The sequence below is a fragment of the Polyodon spathula genome, chromosome 17 (genome assembly GCF_017654505.1).
Source record: "Polyodon spathula isolate WHYD16114869_AA chromosome 17, ASM1765450v1, whole genome shotgun sequence".
NCBI lineage: Eukaryota > Metazoa > Chordata > Actinopteri > Acipenseriformes > Polyodontidae > Polyodon > Polyodon spathula.
Window position 1 is genome coordinate 18,537,236 of NC_054550.1, and position 25,722 is coordinate 18,562,957.

A 25,722-nucleotide genomic window follows, 5' to 3' on the forward strand; every position below is an offset into this window, starting at 1 on the left:
CCCCCCTGGGAGCTTACTATAGGCAGCGCGCAGAGACTGTCTTCCTCTTTTGTCTTCAGCCTTTGTAGGACTTTGAGCTGGTAAGTTCTCTCTGAGAGATTTACTTCCACTGATTGTTCTCGACAGCCTTTGAGCTTGAGAAGCTGGCTGCTGCCCCTTCTCTGAGTTTATTTCAGTGTTTGCTCCTTTGAGCATTATATATATATTTACTTCTTTCACTTTCACGCTTTGCTTCAGCATTGTGTTCTTTCCGCATTGGCTCTCTGTCTTCCTTCACGCTATTTCATATTATATATATATATATATATATATATATATATATATATATATATATATATATATATATATATATATATATTTATATTTTTTTTTTTGTTGGGTTTTTGTATTGTCTATTCTTCCCCAGGTGCATAATAGAATTCAGAGGACACGTTGCGCGCCTGTAAGGCCACGCAATTTTTGCAGCCTCGGTCTCGCTCCCGCCAGACCCAGAGTTTGGCCTGCTACTGCAGCCACTCCTAAAACTACCACCCGCGGATTGTGAGCATCTGACCGCGTGGTCGCTGTTTTCGATAGCTACGCTACAAATATCTGCACTTAGTGCTGCTGCAGTTCCTCAAAAAAGTACTTTTTTTCCCATACAACACATTAGGAAGACTACCGCCAACGACACTTTCAGTTGCCCCTTACTAAACAGGTAAGTATAGCACAACACCATTGTCTTTTGACTAGACACTGTACTAGCACTTAACGCCTCTGCTCTGTGGATCAGCGAACGCTTCAACGTCTAGTGCATAGCGTCTTCCCGCTCAGTACACGTGCCTTGGCGCTTTGGTGTAGCGCCTCAGCACTTGGGGCTTGGTGCACGCACCTCTACGCTCGGCGCTTCGGTGCTTGGTGCACACACCTCAACGCTCGCCGCTTCGACAATCGACGCACGCACCTCGACACTTCCGCGCTCGACTCTTGGTGCAAACACCTCGTCGCTCGGTACACGTACCTCGGCGCTCACCGCATTGAACACACAGCTTTACGCTCACGACGCATCCCATCATTGAGATGTCTGGGTTTCACCGTTGCGTCACCTGCCAGGCAAAATTGCCGGCAAGCGACCCGCGTGAAGACTGTGTGGCGTGCCTAGGACCAGAGCACGCCGCGTCTGCCTTGGCAGACGGGTCGTTTTGTACATTGTGTGCTAACTTTCAGCAGCGCACTCTTCGCCAGAGGGCGAGGAAAGCAGTGGGGAGCCACTCCCCCTCCTCTGGGTCGTCTTACACGGTGTCTGCTCTACTGTCGTCTACAGCGACTTCGCCTGTAAAACTGCAGCTATCCAGGAGCCCCTCCCAGCTTACAGCTGATCCCTAGATCATAGACGTGCTCGGAAACGCTCTCGTAGCCCATCTACCCAACCCCGAGGCCCCTCCCCTCGCAGGGAACGCCCTCGCTGGTCACAGTCTCGCTCCGTGTCACCCCGTCATAGGGGACGCTCTCGTTCTCCTCGTCGGGACAAACGTTATAGAGACAAGTCAGGCGTGGCAGAGCTCATGTCTAAGATGTCCCAGTTTATGGACATAATGATGGGTCAGCAATCGCTACTCATGTACCACAGGCCACTGATGCACAGGTCAGGCCGACAGCAAACCAACCGGCTCTGCCCGCCCCAATCGCCCAAAAACCCCAAGGGGTTTGGGACGTAGACGCCATCTCCAGGGATGCTTCAGAAGGGGAGCCTCTCATTGAGGAGGACAGTGTGGAAGCTGAACTAACCTCTCACAACTCAGAGCAAGACACTGAGTTGGAGGTGCTGGACACCAATGATCCCTTGTGGGGCCAGCCGTAGAATTACCTCGGCGGTCACTGTTTGAGTCGCGGTCTATGCGGTCTCCACAGCCCGGGACGCTCCCAGCCTTACCTGATTTTATTAAGGAGGTACAGTCCACCTGGGGGGCCCTAGCTTCTTCACCGGCAGCTTCGTGGAAGGCTTCCTTCCGCGTTTGCCATGCAGGGAGCGAGTGACCAAAGCACCTTTGACCATTGTTCCGCCACAATCGGCAGATGTGATTGCAGTAGGAAAAGATAATACGGTAGCAATAATGAAACCTGGTGAAGAGGGCTGGGAACATGTCCCAGCTACTAAATGTTATATAAGAGAAAACTAATGAGTTGTGAGTGTGTATGTTTGTTTGCAGATTCACCATGAAGCACTGGGTATGGTGAACGAAGGCGATATTGGCAGTGGTGGGGATGCTGCAGGCCTGGTCTCCAGGACATCAATTAACAAAGCTGGATCGGGTCACGCTGAGCTGGAATAACTACACCAAAACCCGAACCCAAGATAACTTCACCTGCAATGGTAATACAAAGTGTTAATTCGCCAACGTCACTGGGACACTGTGGTGCTGTAAAAATTGCAATGTCGACAATCGACCGGCGTGTGTGGTGACGGCAGGTCCCTGTGTGAATGTATCAAGTCACGTTTCCCTCTGTGTGGCAAATCGTACCTCACTTACATGCTTACAAAACATTACTGATCAAATATGTCCTAATAAGACGATATGGATAATGAACGCTACCAAGATAACTAATCGCACCACATATTTGTATGACATCTGGGTTATGCCTGATCGACCAAAGAATATGAATGCTCATGTAATACCCCTCATACATACATGTACTCGTATGGCACATCCTCTAGTCTCAACTCATGTGCACTTTACGATTAAGTTTCCTCCACTTCCTGAATGTACCTGGCGTACTAAACGTGCCTGGTATGATACCCTACTGGGGGGAACAGGGACTGGACTAGGACTCATGAACACAATTGACGGACAAGTAACGGCACATAAATTGCAAAATGTGGGCTATAATACTCGGATGGCCCTGGATAAAATTGTACAGTGGATGCCCGACGGTGCGCTCATGCATGTGTATCAAGCGTACTGGGACCGAGTAGCATCCGAGCTGGTCATAGACATAACTAACGTAACTCTACAACAGTGGCAGAACATTACCAAGTGGATGAACTGGACAGAATGTACATTACAAATGTTATATGCATCTCATCAACGTACCAAAGTACAATCATTGATTCTACGACAAAGTAATCATGAATATAAAAAAATTTGGAATATTTCAGAGTTATGGGTGAATGTGGTAAAAGAGTCTACTATGTGTAACAAAACTATGTGTATAGGGAGATATGTTACGCATAATGTAACGAGAGTGACGCCTGTATGTAAGTACTATGTGCATCCTATAATTGCTGGGGGAGCTCACTGGTATCTTCAGGTTACAGGCATGTGGTTGGATACACATACTAATCAGACATATGATTTACTAGATTGTGACAAGACAGACCAAGGCATGGTTTGCTTATTAAGGACAGGATATACTAACCCGTGTTTTACAGACGGACAGGGGTTGTGTGAATGGAGACGTGAGCCGTTGAGGGAAATTTTGCACGAAGTTGGCCCTCATAAATTATGTGTAAGTACGGTGCATGCCCATCCACAACTTACTTATGTGCCTTATTCTGGGTGTTTATCAGACATATATCTTTGGCATTGGGGAAATGATACTTATTTGTTAACCAATCATTCTCAGCAAGAGCTTCTCACCAGGATCCAGTGGGAAGTTCTGCATTCAGGAATTCACATTTCCCTGCAAAAACATCAAGTATTGCTGAATCGATCGTCTGAATTAGTTGACTTAGCAAAACAACATCAACACAATGCTACTGTATTAAAAATTAGAACGATAATGGCACAAAATACCATCTTAGGGTTAGGGAAAGTTATTGAACGTAATGCACAAGATGCATGGTGGTCCATATTTGAGGGATGGTCACCAAAGGCTAAAGGAACATTAACTATATTAATCCATCCCATCTTAATATTATTGGGAATTGTATTTCTTCTGTGTGTATGGCAAATATGTTTATGTATCTATCTTCGTAGAATTACACAGCGAACAATGTATTTGGCAGTGCATAGATGAATCTCGACCGAAGGACCGAATGTAATAAAAAAAAAGTGTGTTTTAGAAAGTTCTAGAAATGCGTTCGAGTTCATCTTTGCCCTTGCCCTATAATAACCCCATATCTTATATAACTTGTTTTTGTCACGTTTATATAACTTGTTTTGGTTAGAATGTTCTAGGGAAAGGAATAGTTTATTCAGAGGGCCGAGCCTCGAGGGAGTGATCTGGCCAATTACTCTCTCGCATGCAAAAGCCTAACTTGGTAAGTTATAAAGGACGGGGTTCTCCTCTGCTCTGATGAGAGTCAGCCTGAGGATTAGCGCGCAGTCCTGCTCGGTAATTTCTTGGAGACAGCTGCTTTCTCTTACCAGGGTCGAAGGGCTCTCCCGATCCGCTTGGAAGGGTAAGAATTAGTTCAGTTGCGTCTCATGGATTGTATTGATCTGTGATTAATATAATCTTTGTATGTAACCTTGTTGGGTTATGTCCCGTTAGGGATATCGTTATTCGCAGTATAGCATCTGTGTATGTAACTGCGTGTGTGTGTGTGTGTGTGTGTGTGTGTGAAATAATAAAGGACCTTTTAAAATTACTCTGTGAAGTAATTGCCTTATTTACTTCCACATCAACTTCCTTTTAAATTTAAAGTAATTAAATTTCACACAACACACGTGTTGCAGCGTATATCAACCGCCAGGGCGGCCTACGGTCCCCTCGCCTTCACTGGATGATAGCACGGCTGTTGCTATGGGCACAGCCGCATTTGACCCCTCTGCGCGCGGTTCACCTACTGGGCAGAGTCAATTATGCAGCGGATCTCCTATCCAGAGGAGGCCCTCTTGCACGCCTCAGGGAATGGTTCGGCATCGCGAGAGACCACGCATTGCCCCCTATGGTTCTGGGTGAGGGACCTCGACAGTCCCCTAGGAGTTGATGCACTGGCTCACAAATGGCCGCCAGGGCTCCTATATGCATTTCCACCGATTCCGATGCTCCCCGCCTTCTTAGAGAAGGTCAGGGTAGAGCAAGCGACAGTGATCCTGGTCCCTCCTCGGTGGCCTTGGAGGATGTGGTTTCCGAGCTTAGTACAGTTGCTACATGGTCAACCGTGGGAGCTTCCCCTGCAAGCAGACCTATTATCCCAGGCCGAAGGTTGGCTTTGGCACCCGAACCCCAAGCTCATGCAGCTATGGGCTTGGCCCCTGAACGGGAGCGCCTCTCAGCCTTAGGGCTCTCGACGGCAGTGATTTCGACCATTCAGAGTGCTAGAGCGCCCTCTACTAGGTCGCAGTACACGTACAAGTGGCAGTTGTTCCAAGATTGGTGTTTGGCGGGGGGCCATGACCCAGTATCTTGTCCTATGGCAGTGATATTACAGTTTCTACAGAAACTGTTAGATGAAGGGAAATCTCCCTCTACACTTAAAGTGTATTTAGCCGCCATATCAGCTTGCCATGTACGCATTGACGGGTTATCACCAGGTTGCCATTTTCTGGCATAACAGTTCCTCAAAGGCACAAGACGTTTGTGACCTCCAAGAACAACCAGTTTACCATCATGGAGCTTTGACATGGTGCTAAAAGCCCTTACCAAGGCACCATTCGAGCCTCTCCACACTGTGGATATGAAGCGCATGTCTATTAAAATCGCATTTCTGCTGTCAGTGGTATCAGCCAAACGCGTCAGCGAGTTACATGCACTGTCAGTGCATCCATCATGTACTCGCTTCGCAGGAGACGGTTGTAAGGTCTCCATGCGCCCAAATCCAGCCTTTTTACCAAAGGTCATATCTCCGTTTCACATGAACCAACCAGTCGAGTTGATGGCGCTCCATCCTCCTCCCTTTTTTTCCCCAGAGGAAGAACAGTTACACATGCTCTGCCCCGTGCGGGCATTGAGGTGTTATATTGACCATACAACGACTGTGAGGCAAACAGAACAATTGTTCATATGCCATGGTTCTAAGACCTTGGGTCAGCCGTTGTCTAAACAACGCCTTTCCCATTGGATAGTGGATGCTATTAAATTAGCTTATGAATGTGCAGGCCTTCCACCACCAGGGCAGTTGAAGGCGCATTCCACTAGGGGTATGGCGACATCCTGGGCCCTCTTCAAGGGAGTGCCGGTGTCTGACATTTGCGCGGCAGCCAGTTGGGCTACACCGCACACTTTTATGAGTTTTTACGGATTAATCGTGCTGGATTCCTCTGCTCTACTATTTGGAGCATCTGTACTACACTCTATGGCACCTCAGGATGCCAATATAGTGTTTACTACTCCACCTTAGCACAGGTGTCATTGCGAGCATAGATGCTGAGGTGCAGCTCCGCATATGCCTAGATATATTGCCTATGCAGTTGCGTTATGATGTAAGTCCTACTGCCGAGAATCCTCCCTTGCGACGGCTTGGGTACACTGTTCCCATACCTTGATGGTTATTTTCGACTTGAAAAGGAACGATAGGTTGCAGATGCAACCCCGGTTCCCTGAAAGAGAAAATAACCATCAAGCCGCGAGGTCGCTCCGGAAACCTTCACGGCCTGAAGAGCAAAAGAGGAAGAGTCTCTGCGCGCTGCGTATAGTAAGCTCCCAGGGGGGCGGGCTTACACGAAAGCTCGCGTGGAGGCCTATCGGCAGCTTTGCTATAAAGCTCAGCCAATCCTACTGCCTGACAGCTATATCCCATACTTTGATGGTTATTTTCTCTTTCAGGGAACCGGGGTTGCATTTGCAGTTTAAAAGAAAGAGACGTGTGATCCGTCATCGGACCCCGGCTCTGCCGTGTTCCGCTGTAGAGTTGACTCTGCTGGACTGCCTCAGCCGGCTACACGGCGCGCTGTTTTTTAAAAAGTGGTGATTGCCGTGGTGATTGTTAGAGGGTATGGTAGGCGCTGAGCTGGATTGCAGCTGGAGCCAAGTGAATCGGTGTCAAAGTCGGCGTTGAGGAGGGCGTGGTAGGCACCGAGCTTGGTTGCAGCTGGAGCTGAGTCAACAGCGGGACAGCGGGATCACCCGACAGCAGCTGACATAAATAGCTCATGCGATCAAGCAGAGTAAGATAGAGTGGTCGAAACAAGCTCTATTCGGTAGAAATCTACCTGAGGAGATTAAGACAACTAGCAATCTCAATATACTCCTAAATGTAGAAACTTACCTTAGCGAATTAGTTTTTGCAGGCTAGGGACTCAATCCTGAGTTTTTCGCCGTGCAAAAGAGCCAAGTTCCAGCATAAGGAGAGCGCAAAGCGATCCGATTGTTGTCTCAGTGAGGTGAGAGAGTAAATGGTGATATGCTACTGTGAGGACATCCCTCTTCAGCAGGAGGTGGGAGGGACTTCCCCCTCACAGCACGGCCCTAATAGGGCAGCTTTTTTATGTGCTCAGTGATTGACGGGTCAGAGAGGCTCTTCCCATTCGGTAATGGTTGTCATTCCACTAGAAAGGGAACCTCTATTACTCTGCATGGATCCCATCAGTAGAAACAGACCAACTTGTAAGCAGATTCCTGTTTAACTGCTTCTGCAACTACCTGAGAAAAGAACCACTGGATTGGAAAGCTGCTTAGGGTTGCTACAGTTAAAGCCTGGGTGAATGAGGGACACCAAGTATATTGAAAGCAAAGGCTTCCACACAGGTGTGGCTCAATCGTTAATAAAGCAAATAACATCCCAGTATGCTTAGGGTCATGTATAAAAATGCTGGACAGGCCTGTTGCCTATAATAATGGCTAGCATGGCTGCAAGAGACCTCAGTGACTTTGAAAGAGGGGTGATGGTTGGGGTGCGTTTGGTAGGAGCTTCAGTGACCAAGACAGCTCAACTTGCTGATGTTTCACGAGCAACGGTGTCTAAGGTGATGTCGGCATGGAACTCCGAGGGAAAGACATCATCAGCAAAGGGCAACAGTGGCCACAAGCACATACTCCAGGATCGTGATATCCGTGCATTAATTCGAAATCCAAGGCAAAACAGACAAGCAACTGCAGCTCAATTGACTGCAAATTTCAACCTGGGCCGTGAGCAGCCAGTTTCATTAAAAACAGTCCGCCGAGAACTCCACAGTGGGGGATACTATAGTCAGGTTGCAGCGCTCATCACACATGGCAGTGCGGGGTCTTCCAGGATGACAATGCCCCCATCCACAGAACACATGTGGTCTGAACCCAACAAAGCAAGTATGGGACATTCTGGAACGACGCCTGAGACAGCGTTTTCCACCTCCATCAGCCAGGCGTGAGTTGATTGACTTTCTTATGGAAGAATGGTGCCGCATCCGTCCTGCAGAATTCCAGAGACTGGTAAACTCTATGCCATGGCGCATACAGGCCGTACTGGCTGCACGTGGTGGCCCAACGCCATATTAAGTAACTTTTTTTTTTCAAATTTTTTTGGCCACTACCTGCATGTCTTAATTGAATGATGATGGGTTCCAATTAAAAATGCAGAAGCATTCATTTCTTTTCATTTTGTTCTTTAACACACAGACTAGAAATAACAAGAGTAGACACAACTTTAGCATAGAACTGTACATGTACAAACACTGCCTGGCCACTTTATTAGAACCTGTACTCAGTATCAGACTGGAACACTGTTTACCCTTGATGTGTCTTGAGGGGTGTTGAGCTTTTCATTCATTAATATATCAAGCAGCAGCTGAAGAAATGTAGGATTGAGATGTTGAATGTGTCATCCAAGTTCATCCCAAGCGTGCTCAGTTGGATTGAGATGGTTTTGGAAATGCCTGTCATGCTTTTCAAACTGGTTGAGCACAATTCTGGTACAGCGCAATATCGCCTTGGAAGAGATGCACTGTTGGGTGGACTTTGCGTTCAGTCTTCCAGAGTAAACAAGGGAACTAGAGTAGACCATGAGAACATGCCCCACACCAGAGCGATGCCAAATCCAAATCGGGTATACATGTCCTGATAAAGTGTCCAGGCAGTGTATGTTACTGTATTTGAGTCTATATTAAAACAGCAATGTAAAAGGTACATAAAGTGTTAGTCCATGATTAGCAAAATACACTGTATCGTAAGTCATTTGTGTTTGTTAACATTATTATGCCCTCAAGATCTGTCTAAGGACAGAGGAGAGAGAAACAAGCTCAATACTGAATTCATTTTATAAAGCTCCCCTCCTTACTGCTTTCAAGTTTCTTTCTGCTGAATCTGCAGTATTACGACAGTGAAATAAATAGCCTGGGAATTTGTCGTAGTATATGTATGGACAAGAGGAGGCCATTTGGCCCATCAGTGCTCATCCGGTTTCTACTAGCTGCTTGTTCTCAAAACTCGTCAAGTTGGGTCTTAAAGTATCCTAGTGTTTCAGCATCAACAACACAGCTCTACGCATTTACAGACACCGCCACAGGATGACGAATTGCAGCATGTTTTAAATGTAATGTCAATTTAAAGCAGAAGCAGAATAAACAGATTTATTATCAATTCAATTTATTTCTTATGAAAAACAAAACTGCAACACATTGCAAGCACAGTATATAAAATTACTTTGATCAGTACAAAAACACAAGAAATCCTAAAGACCCTAAATGTGGCTTAATTCTATGAACAGTATCCACAGGTCATGATGCTTGCTTGCCTGTTTGCTTACAGATGACCTAACGCATGAACATGAGCCCATCTGCCATGGTCTAGATTTGAGTCAGGAACGTTAAATCCTGTCCATGTGGCACTAAGCAGCTCAGGAGCCGTAAGGCAGCCCCTTGTTTTCACTGCCAGAACCTGACACGTGGCTGGAGAAGGTGGGTCTCGCTCCCAAATCCACACACTCACAGCTTGTGAAAAGAAAACGTCACTCCGCAGCCTGTCCCTCTGTGTTCGGCATGTGTGTGTGTCCGTGCCGTCACTGTAGCCGCGCTCGTTTCTCTGGAGGTGCTTTGGTGGCAGGAGCTTGCTGGGGATTCTTGGCAGAGTCTCTCTCTTCCTGCTTCACTGTTTCTGCTGGTGGCTCTGGCTCCTTCTTTATCTCCACTAAAGAGGGTGAAGAAAAGGATATAAATACCTACATGGGATTAATACAGGACACACCATGAACGAAAAGGATGTAAATATCTATATGGGATTAATACAGGACACACCATGAACATAAAGGATGTAAATACCTACATAGGATTAATACAGGACACAGCATGAACGTTCATGGAGTGCTGTAGTTATTCCACAAATGAGGATGGCCGACCGCAACAATCCATGAACGTTCATTCTGATTATGCATGTATAATTTAGGAGGAAAAATGTATGTTTAAATGAAGCAGCTGCATGAAGACAGTTGCTTTCCTTAGATGAAGCTCTCCACCTTCTTAGCAACACTGGAATTGGGAAGAGTTTGATTCGGCCAGTCGTTTTGTTATTAGCTTTGAATTAATGCAATATAGATTTTAAAAAGGTACAAAAATAAAATATTAACCCTGCTGTGCCGAATACACAATAGGTATTGAATGCTAGATCTCTCGATACTTGTCATACTGTATAATATTCAATATCTTATTCAATGCCTTTTAACTCTGAAGGCCTGGGCTTGAATTTGGCTCACATGTCAAATGAGTTTGGCGGTCTCAACATAGTGACCAGTGGACATCAGTGTAATCAACATTACCACAGCCTTGCACAATTCAACACAATTCTGAAACATGATCTTCTTCAGGCCCAGGACTGAATGCCAGGCAGTACTGAGGGCCTCCCTCTCGCTTGCAGAGCTGTGAGAGGAAGCTCTCATGGGATCTTCCTGAAGGCAGCCCAAGCCACTGTCCTTTTCATGAGAACTAAATAAAATTCACTAGCACCTAATTACAAATAAATAATTGAATAACAAAATACATTTAAATATATAGGCGTCAGGACCATGGAATATCAGTAGGGTAACTAGTAAATTTACACCCAGAGTTCTAATCCCAACTGGGAGATTGCTGGATCCAGACAGAAACTGGGAACTAATCCCAACCCAATTATGCACAGAGAATTTCCAATATACAGTACAAAACCTTACCTGGTATAGGCTTTTCTCCAGACTTTGGCTGAAAATAAAACAGTAAAAACATAGTGTTACTGGTATTTAAATTTCAGTTCATTCTGAAAAATAACACACTTTTCTAGTTCTAATTATCTATACGCAAACAGAAAAGGAATTCATGTAGGATACAAGCAAGAAAATACTTGATTCAAAGTTCTCTAAGGTTGAGGTGACCTGTTCCTAAGCCAATTACCAACCTCAGAGTAAGTGCATCACCAATACAGTGTGAAACTGTAACCTGTGTTTCAGTCACAGGAACATTATAACTGTCAGCACCACCTACTCCCTTGTATGTAGAACAGAGAGCAGAATGAGTGCAAACACCCTCAAATACTACAAGGATTCATTACGAAGCTACTTTAAACAGAGTTTAACTGGATTTTCAGCATTTCTAGTTTGGACTTGGGTCAACTGTGACACCCCTGTGCAAAAACAAAAAAACATTACAAATACATTGTTAAAATAAACATTGATGTGCAGCAGTACAGTATAAACCAAAAATCAGAATATTCATATACTGAGGTCCACAATACAGGGGCCTGTTCGGAAGAAATGCTATGAAAGGAATTGACCCAGTGTAAAGGCTTTGTAACAGGATATATATACTAGCTCAATTATTGCTCCCAATAGTTTGCTTGTTTCATACTTTTAAAATACGTACAGGCACCTCCAAAATTATTGGCACCCTTGATAAAGATGAGCAAAAAAGGCTGTATAAAATAAACAACACAGGTAATGAGCTATATTTTATGCTCAAAAATATGGGAAAACTACATTCTTTTATACTAATACAATTCCTCAGGGAAAACATTTATTTTTAACAAGTAATTTTTTTTTTTCTCAAAAAGAGGTTTCAAAATTATTGGCACCCCTAAAGATTCTTATAAATAAAATCAAACAAAATGAAATCTGCATTAACATTCTACTTTCTTAAGTACATCTCAGTCTTAAGGAACTGTATTGTGGCCTTCCATGGCTTCCTGTTTCACTGGGGTATAACAATGAGGTAATACACATGTAAAATCCATTTGTCATCCATCACCATGGGGAAAGGCAAAGAACTCACAAATGAAGAGACACAAATGGTTGTTGACCTTCATAAATCAGGCAGTGGGTACCTAAATATACCACTTACCACTATTAGGGCAATAACTAAGAAGTTCAAAACCAGTGGAACAGTGGTACATTTGCCTGGTAGAGGACTCAAGTGCATCTTGCCCCCACGCACAGTGAGGAAGATGGTTCAGGAGGCAAAGAATCCAAGGGCCACAGTTGGAGAATTACAGAACTTAGTTGCATCTGGGGTCACCAAGTCTCCAAATCTACAATTAGACGCCACCTCCATGCCAATAGCCTATTTGGAAGGGCTGCCAGAAAAAAAGCCTTTATTGAGAGCAACCAACAAATGTAAGCGTCTGTAGTTTGATAAACAGCATTGGCACTTGGATTGGAACCAGGTGCTATGGTCAGATGAGACGAAAATAGAGCTCTTTGGCCACGCACACCAGCGGTGGGCTTTGGCGTCAAAGAAGGATGCGTATGCAGAAAAGAACCTCATACCTACTGTAAAATATGGTGGTGGATCTTTGATGTTATGGGGTTGTTTTGCTTTCACTGGTCCTGGGGCCCTTGTTAAGGTTAATGGCATCATGAACTCTACCAAGTACCAGGACATTTTAGCCAAATACCTGGTTGCCTCTGCCAGGAGGCAGAAACTTGGCAGCAAGATAATGACCCCAAGCACACATCAAAATCGACAAAGAAATGATTAACCACAAAATCAACATTTTGCAATGGCCATCTCAGTCTCCGGACTTGAATCCTATTGAAAACCTGTGGTTTGAATTGAAGAGGGCAGTCCATAAAGGCAGACCGAAGGATATCAAGGACATGGAAAGATTCTGTATGGAGGAACAGTCTAAGATCCCTTCCAATGTGTTCTCCAATCTCATTAAAAAAATTATAGAAAAAGGCTCAGTGCCATTATCCTTGCAAGGGGAGGGTGCACAAAGTATGAAAACATGGGTGCCAATAATTGTGACGCTTAATTTTTTTGGAAATAAATTTATAATTTGAGAAACGTGTAATTTTGGTTGATTCCCTTGAATCATTAATAAAGTACAATATATTCCACGTTTGAAAATTACAATATAGCTCATTACCTGTGTTGTTTATTTTATACAGCTTTTTTTGCGCATCTTTATCAAGGGTGCCAATAATTTTGGAGGTGCCTGTATATTATCTGAAGATGTGTCTTTGCACTTGCTTTAAATAAAGTCTTCTAGCCTTTTTGCAGGCTGTACTGCAGACAATCTCATACTGTGTTATCAACGTAGAAGGCAGTAGTGCTTTATTCTGCCTTGTTTAACAGTGAATTCTTTAAGACCATTGATGTCCTCTCCCTCTGAGGTTAACCCTTTAAGACAGTCGATGTCCTCTCCCTCTGAGGTTAACCCTTTAAGACATTCGATGTCCTCTCCCTCTGAGGTTAACCCTTTAAGACAGTCGATGTCCTCTCCCTCTGAGGTTACCTGGTAAAACGCGGGAGGGAATTTCTGCCGCAGGTCCAGGAGCAGCATGTCCACCCTCTGTCTCTGGAACAGTGAGCTTGGCTCTTCCTTCTTCTTGGTTTTGGGCTTGGATTTTTCTACAACAGAACCAAACACTGTTCAAAGATTGTATTCTCAGAATAACATTCACACAAACGTTTCATACTTGATCTTGACTGACTCTGGGTGAAGAAATATCCTACCACCACAAGATACAATATATTATCTTCCTGTGTACCAGGTATCAGCCCCCACCTAAGCCTCCTTCATTATGCTGCCCACAGGACTCTAGGTGATGTCAGGTCGGGTGCTATGTGCTGTAACACAGGAAGTGAATGAAGAGAGAAAACCAAGAACTTCAAGTGCAATGTCAAAGCATGCTAGTACTGAGTGGTGTGGCAGGACTTACTTCACTTGTATCTATATCAGTATACTGTGGACTTGTGTGAATTTAGTTATGCTAATGAGGATGGCTGTCCTTTCAGAAGTTACACAGCCGAGCATCTGAGTTGTATTAAAGGTAGTTCTTGCTACACTAACAGCCCCTCCTCCTACAGTGTTTTTCATGCAAAATGGGAATCAGGTGAAGAGTCATGGGATGGTAAAAAAACAAGTAACATTTCTATGCTGGGAAAAGGGTCCCACCTGTGCAATAAGCTGTGCGATCACCACTAAGGGAGTGACTAAATACACACTTAATACACACATACCTGAATATATTTTGCAATGATGTTGAATGTTTCTGGGTTCTGTTGATCCAATATTGAATTGTTACATTTTTTCTCTGTGTCTGTGTTTACCTGTCTGTGAGCTTGTCTGGAGAATCCCAACTGACTAGCACTGAACAGACTTCATTATTCCATTCAAATCACGTGCCAAACTAGCTATTCAACTTGGCTGGTCCCACCTACTCGCCCTCTCTATATATGTATAGGCTGGGTCAGCAGAGCTGAAAGGTCACATTGTCACATGGTTTGAAAGGAATGCAGACGTATGTTTAGTGCCTAGACAGCAAGAACGCTCCAAACAAGACACAGAGAAAAATGGGAGCTCAATATCGCAGAATCAGAAGCCAGAACCACTTAATGATTGCAAATGAAACAGACAAAGGAAACAACAAAATAAATTGTTAGGAGCAGTTTTGTTCCCCAGTGATTGGATAAGCACCATGCGCCCCACTGAACTGACCTCGCTCCTCCTGGTCATTGAACTGCCACCAGTACCCTTTGGACGGGTGGTACCTGCAGTAGGACATGGCCTCGTCGAACGCAGACTGGACCCCGTGCACAGCTGACAGCTTCAAAACAAACACACACCGCCTTTAGAACTTCTACAGGGCTCACGCCAGTGTGCTCGAGTGAAACCCTCCCCAGAATGGAACGAGAAGGTATGCAGTAGTACAAAAATACAACACAACTGACAGACGTTAGGATGAGAAGTCTTCAAAGACAGGACTTTTTCTGTGTTTGTTTTTTTTTTCTTCATTTTATTAGATCAAGGCTGTTTAAAACGGCAAGCGAAAATATGAATTCTTAATGGAGTCTATTTTACAGTCCATTTAACATCAAATACACTGTTTCATCAGTATGCGGCCCTGATTGTCTCTATTTTTCTATATATGCACTGGATAAAATGCATTAGGCAGGTGCAAACAGTCTCTCCTGATTTCGCCTGATAACACAGGATATTTAAGGATCGTTCCTAATAAAGTGGCCACACCCTGTCTATCATACTGTGAGTGACGGCTTGTACTGGCTTCCAGGCCGGCACACTCAATTATTATTGTTTTGCGAGATGGGCATCTTTACACATAGTAGGTCTGATCAGCTTCCCAATCACAAGCACAGTGCTGCAATGAAGGCATGCTCAGTACAAAAACACAGAAAGCTTTTTCTGATCTATAGAGTTACTCGATTATCTTGCAATTGACTAGTTCAGTGTAAAAAATAAATAAATCAATAAATACAAATTCTACTCACCACTCTGGAGCCTATCACAGATCCCAGGTCTGGAGCCTGATACACCACACCAGCTATGATGTAGTAATCAGACAAAGGGATGACTTCAATTCAAGAAAAGAAAAAGGTGTTAGAGTCATTTTAAATGCCTTTTTTACATCAGGGATTGTGCTAGAAGGCAGGCTGTAACCATGCATTGTGCATATTTTATATTGTATTGTGATGCCAGACCAATATTACATGGAATACATGCACTTAGTCATTAGTTTGACCTTACGACACATCAACACCACCACATGCATTGTGATATGAAGACCAGGATACGCATTTAGTGCATCAGACAACCCTAGATTTACAGTTTAAGTGCTGCTCTGAACACCATATTAGTAGCAGACTGAAACTAGATTCAATTGAAGTGCCTCTTTACAGTGCTATTCAACTTGTTGACAAAGGAGAAACTCCACGAACTAACCACTGCATAAGCAAAAGGGTCGTAACACTGCGTTGAAATTCTGCAAGCCCTAATTGAGATGCACTGTACAAGAAAAAGCAAACGCCTGCATCAACACCTTTTTCTCACCTTGATTTGGAGACTGTCTTTGTTGTTTTCGGATGATATAAAGAATGGGCTCCTGTGCATGAAGCAGAATGTATTCAACTCCAACCATCTGGCTGTGAAAATAATATATAAATTAAAATATTTTATTACAGAAAGTCAGCTTCAATAATGACTACTGAAACAAAGGCGTACATAGCCTAGTTGGGTATAGTTGGGTTTTCATCTGGGTCTTTGTGACAGAGATTGAATGACGCTTGGTGTTAGATCTCCCTCCTGACCTGAGAGGGTACTAGATAAAGAGAGCAGAGTACCTTGGACTAAAAGGCATGACACTTTATTCCCGTGGGTAGGTGGAAGTCAGCTGGCTAGAAAAGGTACTGAGCTACGGTACCTGAACTCAATGACCTGAACGGGAAAAGACGTGGCATCCGCAGACTGGAGAAGCGGATGCACTCGTTAACCAAGGGGTCATGAGGGAGGGTATAAAATAGGGGCGTAGCAAAGTAATCTGCTCCTTTGTAAATGGTTGGAGTTAACCTAAAAGGAGTAAAGGTATTGCTGAGAACCGTGAGTGTTTGTTTTGTGTTTGTAAAGTGTCGGCTGTAACTGTTGTTTGTCTTTTTAGACTATCAGTAACACAATCCGATGCTGGAGTACAAGCCAGCATTAACCCGGGCATCACTTTTCACCCCAGCATTTCACAGAGTACTGTAATCACCACTAGTACTTAAATTCACTCACTGTCTTATGTTTGTTTGTTTTGCGTTTAGTGTGGGTGTGTATAAAACTTGGACTGGTTGCAGGTCAAAGCCGGGATTACAGTTACGAGTGCTACACGCCGCTGTATCACTCCAGCATTTATTATTTACAGGTGTTTGCCTAAGGGCTCTGGACGTTGTTATTATTATCAATAAACACCCCTGCACCTCAAAGTAATTGTCTGCTTGTTTTGTACCTGCACTGCACTGCACTGCACTGCACTCACCTGTATCCACTCGCCACTTTGCCACACGTGGTGTAAGAGAAGTGGGATGGACTATGCAGCACTGTCGGTGCTGCTGGACAGCAGATGGGAGGATAAGGAGAGATGTAGAGAGGAGCGGTACATGGCTCTGATTGAGAAGGCCGGGTTGGCAATAGCGCCCACAGCAGCAGCAGCAGCAGCACCCGTTATGGCAGCCCCAAAGGTGAGGATGCATAAAATGATGGTGGAGGATGACCAAGAAGCATACCTAGTGGCATTTGAGTGGCTGGCTACCACCGCTTCATAGCTCCGACAGTTCTGAACAAGCCAATTGGGACCCTTCCTGATTAGTGAAGCGCAGGCAGCATACCAGGCAATGGCTGATGACAACGCCAATCAATTTGACCTGATAAAGCTGGCCATTCTCCGCCGTCTCAATATAATGGAGGAAACCCATCGGGTGAGGTTCAGGGAGTACCGACGGTCCCCAAATACAAGCCCCAGGGTGGTGGCGAAAAAACTTTGTGACCACATAGTACATTGGCTTAGCCCTGCACTAAAAACAAGCGCACAGATGGGGGAGCCCATTGTAATAGAGCAGTTTTGCCATGTGGTCGGCGCCGAGACCCAAGCGTGGATAAGACGCCACAAGTCCGACACCCTGGACCAAGCCGTGAAACTGGCAGAGGACTTTGAGGACTCCCAGGTGTCAGCCCAGTCCAGGCTATTCACCGCTCCAGTTCAGCGGAGTATCCGAGCACCACCCCCTCAACCGGGACCGGGTCAACGACCTCCTAGACCGCCGGCTCCATTAGGCAACCTTGCCTCCCTTCCATGGAGATCAAGGTTGTCCCCCAGCTGGGGTAGAGGTGCTTCCCCCACCCCGTTACCTTACCAGCAGCAGAATAAATATCTAACCCTTGTGCCCTCCTTTCCCCCTCCCTGTTTTAGGTGCCATCAGCAGGGTCATCAGGCCAAGTCATGCCCACCTGCAGGTATGACGTGGCCACATGCAAATTGGCATGCAAAGCGGGTAAGCGAGGGGAAAATGGTCGGGAGGGGCCTTGCATTGTTAATGTAATTTTAGGAAATGTGAAAACCCATACATTAGTGGACACAGGCTGCCTTAATAAGAACGTCTCTCTTGGGCGATGTGTTGTGGCAACCACAAGATCTCTTGTATCCATGGAGACACGGCAACATACCCCGATAAAACATCACCTGGTAGTTGGGGTGGTGGAAAGGCTACCATATCCAGTAATTCTGGGTCGAGACTGGCCAAACTATAAAGAATAGGTGAAAATAATGGCAGTCCCGACCGCACACGTAAACTTGGCAGAAAAAAACGAAAGGGAAATGATTGGTAATGTTTTTCCCTTTCAAACTGAAATGTTTTCTCCTCTGTTCCACCCAAGAAAAACAAATAAAGAGGGAAGGATTCGTAAATGGGAAGGAGCATTAATGAGAAAAGGCTGGTGGGAGCCTGCTCTAACGGTAACAAACGCCAGGCAAGGGGGGTCGGAATGCAGTGTGACCGAGAGGGCGAGGTTACTGGGCCATCAAGGGCAGATATTATTCCCGCCCCTCTCAATATACCAGACATGTGGCACTCAAGCACGGACGAGTGTGCCCCAACCCTTTGATCCCACAGCCGATTATTTCCACTCCCTTTGAACGCATCGCAATGGACATAGTTGGCCCTTTGCTACCTTCTGACTCTGGGTATACGCACATACTAGTGGCGATAGATTACACAACATGATACCTGGGTGCAGTTCCACTGAGGTCCACTAGTGTCGCTGCGTTAGCTAAAGAATTACTGCAGATTATGGCTAGAGTAGGGATCCCCATGGAGATTTTGACTGATCATGGAACTAACTTCTTGTCCAACACGTTACAGCAAGTATGCAAAATACTAAAAATAAGTCCCATCAGGATGTCTGTTTATCATCCACAGATGGATGGTTTGATGGAACACTTTAAATCAGACTTTGAAGTCGATGCTGAGACGGTTTGTAAAAACATTGGGCATCACTTCTTCCCTTCCTCCTTTTTGCAGTGAGAGAGGTGCTGCAGAGTTCGATACGGTTCTCCCCCTTCGAGCTCTTGTACAACTGACACCCTCGTGGCATCCTCGATCTGTTGAGAGAGGGGTGGGAGAAGCACAAAGGCTTGTCCAAAAATGTAGTGCAGCATGTGCTCCTACTTAGAGATCACCTAGATTTGGTCGGTCATTTGGCCCAAGACAATCTCAAATTGGCTCAGCACCGACAACAGCAGGATTGCAACAAAAATGCCGCAATGAAAAATAAATTTACAACGTAAATTTATTAAAGCCCTGGCAGGCAAGGGATGCCTTATTTATGACACTTCTACATTCTATACATTGGCACCCTCCCGATATGTACCGTTTGGCCCGTGCCTTGTACCTGACTGTTGTATTTACATCAATCCAATGAACCTCAACGTTGCACACTTGGGAGTACATGGCCAAATTCTTTCCAGGTGTCCAGTTAGATTAGGTGATCATAGTAAAGCCTACTGGTGCTTTAATGAAACTATTAATTTGTTTTCTGCATTAGTACAGGTGATTATTAATAAAATAAAACCATCAGCAACATTTCACCATGAGGTTCTAGGATTATAAAATACAGAGTCTAAGACTGCCATCTAGAGCAGCCTGGTGTAGTAACACAAAACAATTTTATTATACAGTGTAAAAAATGGGCAGAACCCTTCCAGCACTAATAAATCAAATATTACAACGCCTGCAAGGGACTAGGCACTATCGATCCCTGAGATGTGCTACCGGCTCTACTGCCTTGGATGTCAGGCGTACCACTGGGAATGTGAAGATATCACTCTGGGTATGAGCACTTTAAAACTGGATATCACGCCCTGGCTTTGTTGTTCTGGTGTAAAACAGAAATAACTCAACGCTTTTCTGAAAGCCTCACACAGCATTTATTCAACCCCTAGTTCTAAACGATCTACTCTTTATAAGTACTCTTGATGTTGTGTGGTTTCATCGTAATTATTCACTGAGCCTCCAATGAAAAGCAGGACCCATTCACTTTTAATAACCTTTCCTCCAGGTCCTTTTTTGCTGTTAATCTTTTTATTTGCATTAGGGGTGTTAGATTCCGTTTCATTCCCTAAACTTTAGGATTAACGCATTTAAGCTTTCACATAATGGGGATTTTTTTAACCAATCAAAAAAGCTGTTGTAAGTACTCAATAAAATACTGTTAATTTTTATTATATCATTGAATGTGGATTTGACAAAATGCATGTGCATGTGAAAAAATACTTATTAAACTAAAACGGTAAGCTACTAACATTGCTGGCTATGATGTTCAACCTTTAGTCCACTTTCTGTGTTGCAGGGGCCTCAAATAGTTTTCTAGGAGCAACACAGTGCTTTCCTCTTAGCTTTGTAATATAAATAGCATAGCAGTGTTGTTCAAAAAGGTAAGATTTATATTTTGTGAGGACAAAACATGAGGAGATTTTTAAATTTCACATTGGTGACAAATATGTTCACATTACATATTTGTTTTCAAAATGTGTGTTTATTATCCTTGTTGATTGTCAATTTTATTTATTATACAGTCTCTTGTAGATTTGTATGTAGTTATAATTAGGGATTCTGATTTTTGTTTTTAACTGATAAAAACCGTTAAACACCCCCCCCCAAAAAAATGAAATCAGTGTATATCCAATAAACACCGGAAAAAATGCTGGAAATGGTTAATCAATTCACGTTGACTTCACCCTTTGCCCATTAAAAAAAAACAAAAAAAAATAACATAAAAAAAACTAAAACAAACTACACTGCAGCTGGGCAATGTCCCTCCTTCCTGATCCTGATCTATCACTGATTTGATCTGAATACATTAAACCCACCTCAACTTCTGAGTGGCAGCACATTCTTACATTTCTACTGGAGACTCTGCTTGTGAGATTTAAAACACGATTACAGTTATAAACAGAGGCTTGTTTGCAGGATTTAAAGCTGTATTATAGTTAAGATATGGAGGATTTAAAACAAAACTGCAAATTGTGGCAAAATGTAAAAAAATGCCTACACACAAAAACCCAGAATGCGCTTGTGACCGTAAGGATTTTGTTGAGAAAGCCAGCAAAGGAAAGAAGGTACAATTGAAGTGTGCAAGTACTGTCAAGTTAGTATACATATTGTGACAGAAAAAAACACCCAAGCATTTAGGAAAAGTAACCGAAAACAATAATTTTGTACAGTACGTAAAAAGCGAAAGCACCGCAAAAAAAAAAAAAAAAAAAAAAAAAAAGATTTCGGGGTATCTGGAAAATAGCTAAAAATAAGCACTGAAAAATGTAAATAATAAAAAAATAAGCCTTAATAATTAATATAATAATAATAATAATAATAATAATAATAATAATAATAATAATAATAATGGGGTTAAAATAACAAGTCAGAATTTATTCCACAGCAACAACACACTAGATGGCAGTAAAATATTGAGTATGATTGTTGGAAAAAGGCAACTACAATGTTTATCACAATCTTGAGGGTGTATAAAGGACATGTGATATATCCACCTACCAAAGTGCTCTATAACAGTATAATATAACTTGCACGACTACAACACTTTTAGCACACCTGCCCATTGCGTGCTTGCTAGAAACTCTCTTTCAAAGCTGGTCATATCTTCTGTCTTGCTGTCCCACTACTCCTAAAACTGACATGCAACAAGGACAAGCCGTCTGTATATACAGTATTATAAACTTTTATAAACATCTTTGTTCAGTTTTCTAAACATTGAACAGCCTTTTTCAAGAAGGTTTTGTTTCAGGTTCACTCCCATTGTCTTCCAAGCTTTAGTCTCACTTTGATCAGGTGTTTCTTCCTGATACAAATTCAGGTCACTTCTTACATTGTAGGCTAATAGGATCCCCACCTGAGCCCTAGACTCCTGTTTATGTGTACCATACAAAGCTATGTTGGACCAGGTGGAGTATAATTAAGTGCTTTACCTGAGTGAAGACAAAGCCTGAAAAACAAAATGATCAGCAACAACGTATAATAAAAGACCTATGAATGGTGTTAGAAGAGTTATATTGTTGGAAAACATGGATTGAGAATTGATTAGGGGTTTGCTACGCATGTGGACTAGCAGAGCTATACTGGTGTTCTTTTCTGAAAAGAGACTAATATTGCAGATAGCAGACTGTTTGGTTCAAATTGCATGTACTGCTAACCACTGATAGAGACGATGCGTCTACAAACTGCCCAACAATGACTGCAAGCTAATGAGATAACAATGCTGTGGACTAGAAGGGAACAGGTTATAAAGACTTCAGAGAGATCAAAAGAGATAATCCCACTGGCATCAAAGGGGGTCGCAAGGAGATAAAAAAGGCAGATGTATGGACCTTTTGTCTCCAGGAGGTGAAGAATGCACTGAGTTCAGAGGTTGTCACACTAGACTACACACACAGACACACACACATTAACACTCACACAATAAATTAAATTACCTTGACCATTGGTTAATGTCAGAGAAAGGGGAGGTGGACCATCTATACAGAAGGGTATTTAATGTCATGCAAACATTGTAATGTTGAGTATTGCTTGTCCTGTACCTGGGACCAGACTCCCTGCATATTTCAATAAACCTGGCAACTGATTGAAGAAAAGGACTCTGTGCATTTTCTTGAATCTACTTAATCACCATCTATTTTTTTTGTAAGTTACTTCATATATGTATTGATCTGTTTTATCCTTCCTTTTTGTTAAAGCAACAGCTATTACAAGTTTCATAAACACACCACCACCTACTTTAAATGTTCCAGGGTGAGCCTCTGCATTTTGACCACTTCGTTGTTGCAGGTCCTGTCATAGAAGGGGTTACTCCTCTCAGAGAAATAATCCAGAACATTCCCAGGGTTGAGAATGGGAATCCAGCCACTGTCCACCCACGAGATTCCCAGCAGGTTATCTGATCACAGGAGAAACACAGGGACATGCTCAAAGGGGCGGAATGCAGCCACTTGTTCAGTATCAGGGTATGATACAAGAGGAAGTCCTCTAGGCCCCCACCTTTATTAACATCAATACCATTGCCCCACCTGGCAATCAGGTTCTTACCTTTTGCATTATTTCTGGGTTGATTCAGACTAATTTATTTAAACAGTAGAGAGACATGTTAAAAACATGTAAGAAGTAGTTGCCTTCTAGTGATTAGCTAATCTCAATCAAGTGTCATTTTGTTTTGCTGGAAATACATTGCTGTATGGTATTGGTGCTTACTAATATAAAGAGACTTTCTAACCCACCTACATTATGTTTGTCTAAGCAGGCAACTAGAACTGAACAGCTCCTGAGCTCAGGTAAAAGCCCCCTCAGTGCATTCTGGTAAGTGTAATCCTGATGTGAAAGGTACCCGAGACAGGTCAAACTACCATAATACACTGATGTGTGTTGAAAAACCTGAACTGTCCTCTGTACACATGGGAGTCATAACCCAGCTTAACAACTAAAAAAAGAGAGGAATTGGGGGGAAAAAACTAAATTACTGCAAATATCATAAAAGGCTGACGGAACATAAAACAATGTGTTTTAGTAAAACCTACAACATATGGGTGAATACAAAAAGGCTCTGGAATTTACATTTCAACAGTACCTAATGCTCACCCACTGAAAAAATCCTTCCCTCTAGTGTGTTCAGTAGCTTCCGAATTGCCTTGTATATTATATTATATTAGGCACATATTTTAACTTTATGAGTTTATTTATTTCCGGCTATCCAGCCAAGCAAACTCAGAGCCATACATTACATTATTAACAACGTTACCAATTAAAGAAGTACGCATCTCTCTGAACACTACAGCACACCGCAAGACCCTGCGCGTTTACAGAAAGGAAAACAGCGAAGACTAGGTACCGGTGCGGTGCAAGGGGCCGGTTTTATATGTTTCGCCTCTCAGTAACTTCCGAACAAAACATATAGCAGAGAGACAAATGAAGACTAGCTGAAAAGCATATGAAAAAATACCTGAAGTAGCCATCTTGAATGTTGAATCTTGTGCACTTCCGGCGCCTGAAGCCTTTCAAGCGGGCGAAGTTTGTGACGTTAACGATACATATGAATCACCATTAAGGTAAGGGCATTATAGACCTATGTTAATGGTACTGTAAAGTATACTCTCTATAATGCATTATGTTTTAATAACTAGTTCATAATCATATCTAATGTGATAACGACATACTGATGAGCATTTTATTCAGTTGATTCCGGACGGTTTTTACGGGAAACGCGCACTACAAGTCCTTCAGGAAGAAGCAGTGCTGTAAAAAAGCTGTTGTTATAGTAAGTTGTGTTTCAGAGTTCTGGAGGATGATGATACAATGACTTCAGAATAGAAGGTGTTAATTCTTATACTTCGTAGATGTTCCACAAAGCGATCAGCTGAACAATTATTCACATTTTTTGTGTACCAAAAATTACCTGTTTCTTTTTTATTTTTCAGTTTTGGTGCACAGCAGTTTTCATTTTTCAAATTGTAAATGTATATATAACTGTCTGTTCATCTGTACATCTGTATGTCACAATGCGATTGGAAAAAAACTGGAATGATGTTATACTGGTGATGCGCGTTAATGAATAGACATAGCGCTAACAGAAATGTAATACATAGTTTTTTTTTGTTTTTTTTTTTTTTTTTGGGGGGGGGGGTGTTTTGATTTTTTTTTTTTAACACGGTGATATAGCTTATAATTAATCATGTGATCGGCAAAAACAAAACTTGATTTTACATTAAGTAAATAACTCCGTGGCTCTACCTGTAGGCGCATTTGCTGTTTGGTATTGATTCTGTATCATTATGAATGCTATGTGACTGTGCAGTACAGTGCAGTACAATGCAAGTACAGTACGGACCTCTTGAAGCAGATGCTGACCTAAACAACAAGACAGATGCAGCCTGTGCCAGCGCGCCTCGGCCCATCTCTGCAGCTCACTTGCTTGGTGATCCTGTACTGCCCTGCAACGCATGTAAGCGCCTTGTGTTCAGCCCTTTTTTGCAGCTGTAGCAGGGCAACAGGAAGGTGAGTGCTGCTCTATTTAATAAGCTAGTTGCATTCAAAATATCCATTTTACTCAGATCAGCTCTCCTCAAGGTTCTGATGTTGCTGTCTCTCTCAAATTCAAATGTTCTTTATTGGCATGACTATATTAGTACAGTTTTGCCAAGTAAATTTATAATACAACAAATAAACATTACTAAACATTACACATCTATTAGCAGAACAGAAAACAGAACATCCCCTTTCCCCAGAAACAGTAGAACTGCCCCCTCTCTCCCTCTCCATTAACTGTAACACAGGTCATGTGTTGCTGCAGGGTGTCTCCACACTGTCTCCTAGGCTGCGGCAGGCAGATACATATTTGGCTGCTAGATTTGGAGTCCGCTCCTCCTCTCCCAGTAGGATGGGGACTTTAATTGAGACCGAGAGGAGTTTAAATTTTGGTATTTGGCTCTCAAATTTAGGAATATATTTCCCCCGTATTTCTATGTATTTTGGACACGATAACAGGAAGTGCATCTCTGTTTCATCCTCCCCTAGTTCACAATGACAGCACAGCTGTGCCTCTCTGGTAACCCAGGATTTTTTTTTTATTTTCAATGGCCAGGCTGTGGTC

At 43.2% G+C, this 25,722-nt stretch overlaps 1 protein-coding gene across 1 annotated transcript; it reads right to left on the minus strand.

The window, feature by feature from the left end:
• Positions 1 to 9,409: 9,409 nt before the first annotated feature.
• LOC121329805 (mediator of RNA polymerase II transcription subunit 6-like) lies at positions 9,410 to 24,112 on the minus strand. The gene is made up of 8 exons (XM_041275646.1): positions 24,076 to 24,112; positions 22,860 to 23,019; positions 16,093 to 16,184; positions 15,534 to 15,616; positions 14,743 to 14,851; positions 13,537 to 13,652; positions 10,982 to 11,009; positions 9,410 to 9,966 (listed from the first exon to the last, which is right to left on the minus strand). The coding sequence occupies exons 1-8, from the start codon at positions 24,086 to 24,088 to the stop codon at positions 9,839 to 9,841; spliced, it is 729 nt and encodes a 242-aa protein (XP_041131580.1). The 5' UTR covers positions 24,089 to 24,112; the 3' UTR covers positions 9,410 to 9,838.
• Positions 24,113 to 25,722: the final 1,610 nt, after the last annotated feature.

Bases quoted from the DNA above. Each gene is read 5' to 3' on its own strand.
- LOC121329805 (XM_041275646.1), bottom strand. The intron at 15,617-16,092 runs GTGAGAAAAAGG...CTTGAATTGAAG, and splicing joins AAGACAGTCTCCAAATCAAG to TCATCCCTTTGTCTGATTAC. The intron at 14,852-15,533 runs GTGAGTAGAATT...TTTGTTTTGAAG, and splicing joins CTGTGATAGGCTCCAGAGTG to CTGTCAGCTGTGCACGGGGT.